Source organism: Montipora foliosa, chromosome 10 (assembly GCF_036669935.1).
Source record: "Montipora foliosa isolate CH-2021 chromosome 10, ASM3666993v2, whole genome shotgun sequence".
Lineage (NCBI taxonomy): Eukaryota > Metazoa > Cnidaria > Anthozoa > Scleractinia > Acroporidae > Montipora > Montipora foliosa.
The window spans coordinates 7,388,448-7,390,947 of record NC_090878.1 but is presented as its reverse complement, the minus strand read 5'-3'; the positions used below and the strand labels follow the sequence as shown (position 1 = coordinate 7,390,947).

At 40.5% G+C, this 2,500-nt stretch overlaps 1 protein-coding gene across 1 annotated transcript in view; it reads left to right on the top strand.

Moving 5' to 3' along the window:
- Positions 1–2,500, top strand: part of LOC137973089 (serine/threonine-protein kinase PLK1-like) — an 11,276-nt gene that overhangs the window by 283 nt on the left and 8,493 nt on the right. The window contains exons 1-2 of the mRNA XM_068819822.1: positions 1–43; positions 2,028–2,165. The exon at positions 1–43 is cut by the window's left edge and continues 283 nt beyond it. Coding sequence (XP_068675923.1) covers positions 1–43; positions 2,028–2,165 — 181 coding nt within the window. The remainder of the gene's footprint in view (positions 44–2,027; positions 2,166–2,500) is intronic.

The following is a 2,500-nucleotide window of genomic DNA, read 5'->3' as shown; positions in this document are numbered from 1 at the left end:
TGAGACGAACGACAGCGTAAGCGAAGGTGATAGGGCTTTAAAGGTGAGTTCATGGCCTCACCCTGTACACATTCACTCTTGTTGTTCAATAGCTCTGCGGATCTTCAGTATAGAATGCTGTAGAACGCTTACTTTCCTAAAACTTCAATAGTAATTTGGGGATCTTGGAATTAGCGAATTGCTTTTAGATCGATTTTCAAACATTGAAGTCGATTTCAAAGTTTTATTACATCATGTGTCCGGCAAAAACTGAGAGACCAGCATTAATTGACCGACTCTGATTCTTGACGATTCTTCACCAAAACTCTCAGAGGTCATCGCTTACCTACAATTAAGTAACTGGTGGAAAACACGGAGTTTCAACTGAGAAAACTTTGCGGCTTCACCGTAATAATTATTAACCCTGGTCGCGAGATTTTTAAATCATTTGCTGTTAAACAAACCCGGCACATGCCTACTTCCGAAAAATGCCACTGAAACCTCATCGTTCTTGTGACCTAATGTGTTCCAACTCAAAAAGTGAAGAAAAATTCTGAGTCAGGTTCACAGCGACTATTATGAAATTCCTAATGACATTAAGAACTGAACTCTTTGCCCCTCAGAAACTTGGACCGAAGGCATCGTGGTTTTACTTCACCATACAGCTATAATTTCAATAGGTCCAATGGACAGATAGACTACTACCTCCAAACGTGTGAAAAATAAAAGCTAAATGTTACACAATTGGTATCAGAAGTAATTACAACGATAAAGAATACATGGAAAATATATTGAATTAGAACAGCAGTCCTAATGACCTTTTCCGGAGGCACTGAAACGAATGAAACTGTTCATGTTGCTGCTGGATTTAAACTTGACATGATAAGTTCTGGCATGGATGAGTGGCTTGTGAAATATGTGAACCAGGCGGTAAATACGGTAAATGATGAAGACGGTGCTTCCTGTCCTCTGAGATATTATCGAAAAGGAACTGACATTTATAGGCGCTGTTGGATAACCACTTGCAGCTCTAAGTATAAAGCAGTTAGAGCGTTGGCATAGGATACAGTGGAAGTTATGATTGAAAGAGCCCACTTTTGTGCGCTCCAAAAATCATCGATTAGCAACCGTGGCAATGAAGCGTGAAACACAGCGTGTTCACAAGCAGATCTTATACATCACTGGTGTAAAATCTTAGCAGATCGGCTTTCTGCTTATTAACTCTTTTGCCTAAAAAATTACACCACGGACACGCGCATGTTCCAAGAAAGGTTGCTCAGTAGTACTGACTCCAAAACAAGTTAATTAAGAAGCGTGGTCCACAACTTTCAGGTTATAGCCATTTACCACCAGGGTAGGGGGAGGGGGAGGTGGTAGATGTATTTGTTATTCTCATGACTTAGCTGGACCTGAAATGACAAGCAATCTGTACACTAGGCTATTCCTTTCCACTGACGGAGATTCCCAGGCTTGATACAAATAGCGACTACACCAAAAAAATTGGCTACATTTCTCATATAATTTATATTTTGAAGTAAATTGTGACAGTAGGAGTTTTTACATTTTTTTAGTATGAGTTTCCCAAAACAAACCATACACAAATATTTTTGCACGAACACAGTGCCCTTTGCAATTGTCTTTCATTGCTTAAATTGTCCTGATGAGTGCGAGGATGATCTTCTCTCTTTCGTCTTTAGGCCGCACTTCAAATATATACATTTCTCTCATAGCGCTCGTTGTCAACAAATGAACAGGCTCATTATTACGAAAGCGGTAAATTTAACTGTGGGTGCAGCGCGGTCGAGAGCGCGCGCGCGCAAACCTTGACGCGCGCAAAAACATGTGCATTCGCATCACACAATGACGGTTTAACGTGAAAGCTGAACCAGCCAATCAGTGCGCAGTCTTAGCAGGTATCCTGGCAATTCGTTGGGAAAATATTCTTGAAAATAGTTGCATTCTCCAGAGAGCGCACGACTGCAACATATATTTGCAGTAAAATTTGAAAGGTTAAAATGGCAACGCTAACATCAAAATATGTTCCACAGCCTGCAGTGTACAAGGCCGTAGTGGATGGATCGTTAAAGAAATCAAGAACCACGAAAGATGTCCCTTTACCGGAAGTGCCAAAAGTTATCGACAACGGAAACGGAAAACGTTTTTTTCGCGGTAGATTGCTTGGGAAGGTGAGATTTTTCCATAGAATGCTAATTTTCATTTATTTCCTTTCACTGCAAGAATGTAAATATCTTCTCATTGAAAGGCGTCGTGTGTCCTGGCTCCAATTATTCTCTGCATACAGGATGAAAGCGAGAAAACCATCGTAGGCATTCGAGGCAAATCTCTTTCATGCCTAAGACGTTCTTAAAATGTTTTCCACAGCGTAAATAACACCACAAGACAATTGGGAGAAAAGTAAGAAAAGTTCGGCAACAATTACTTGCTATTTTCACACTGGATTTAGATTATGCGCTCGCGTCCGGTTCGGGTGTTGACATGAATTTTGTTATTTTCATTTGTC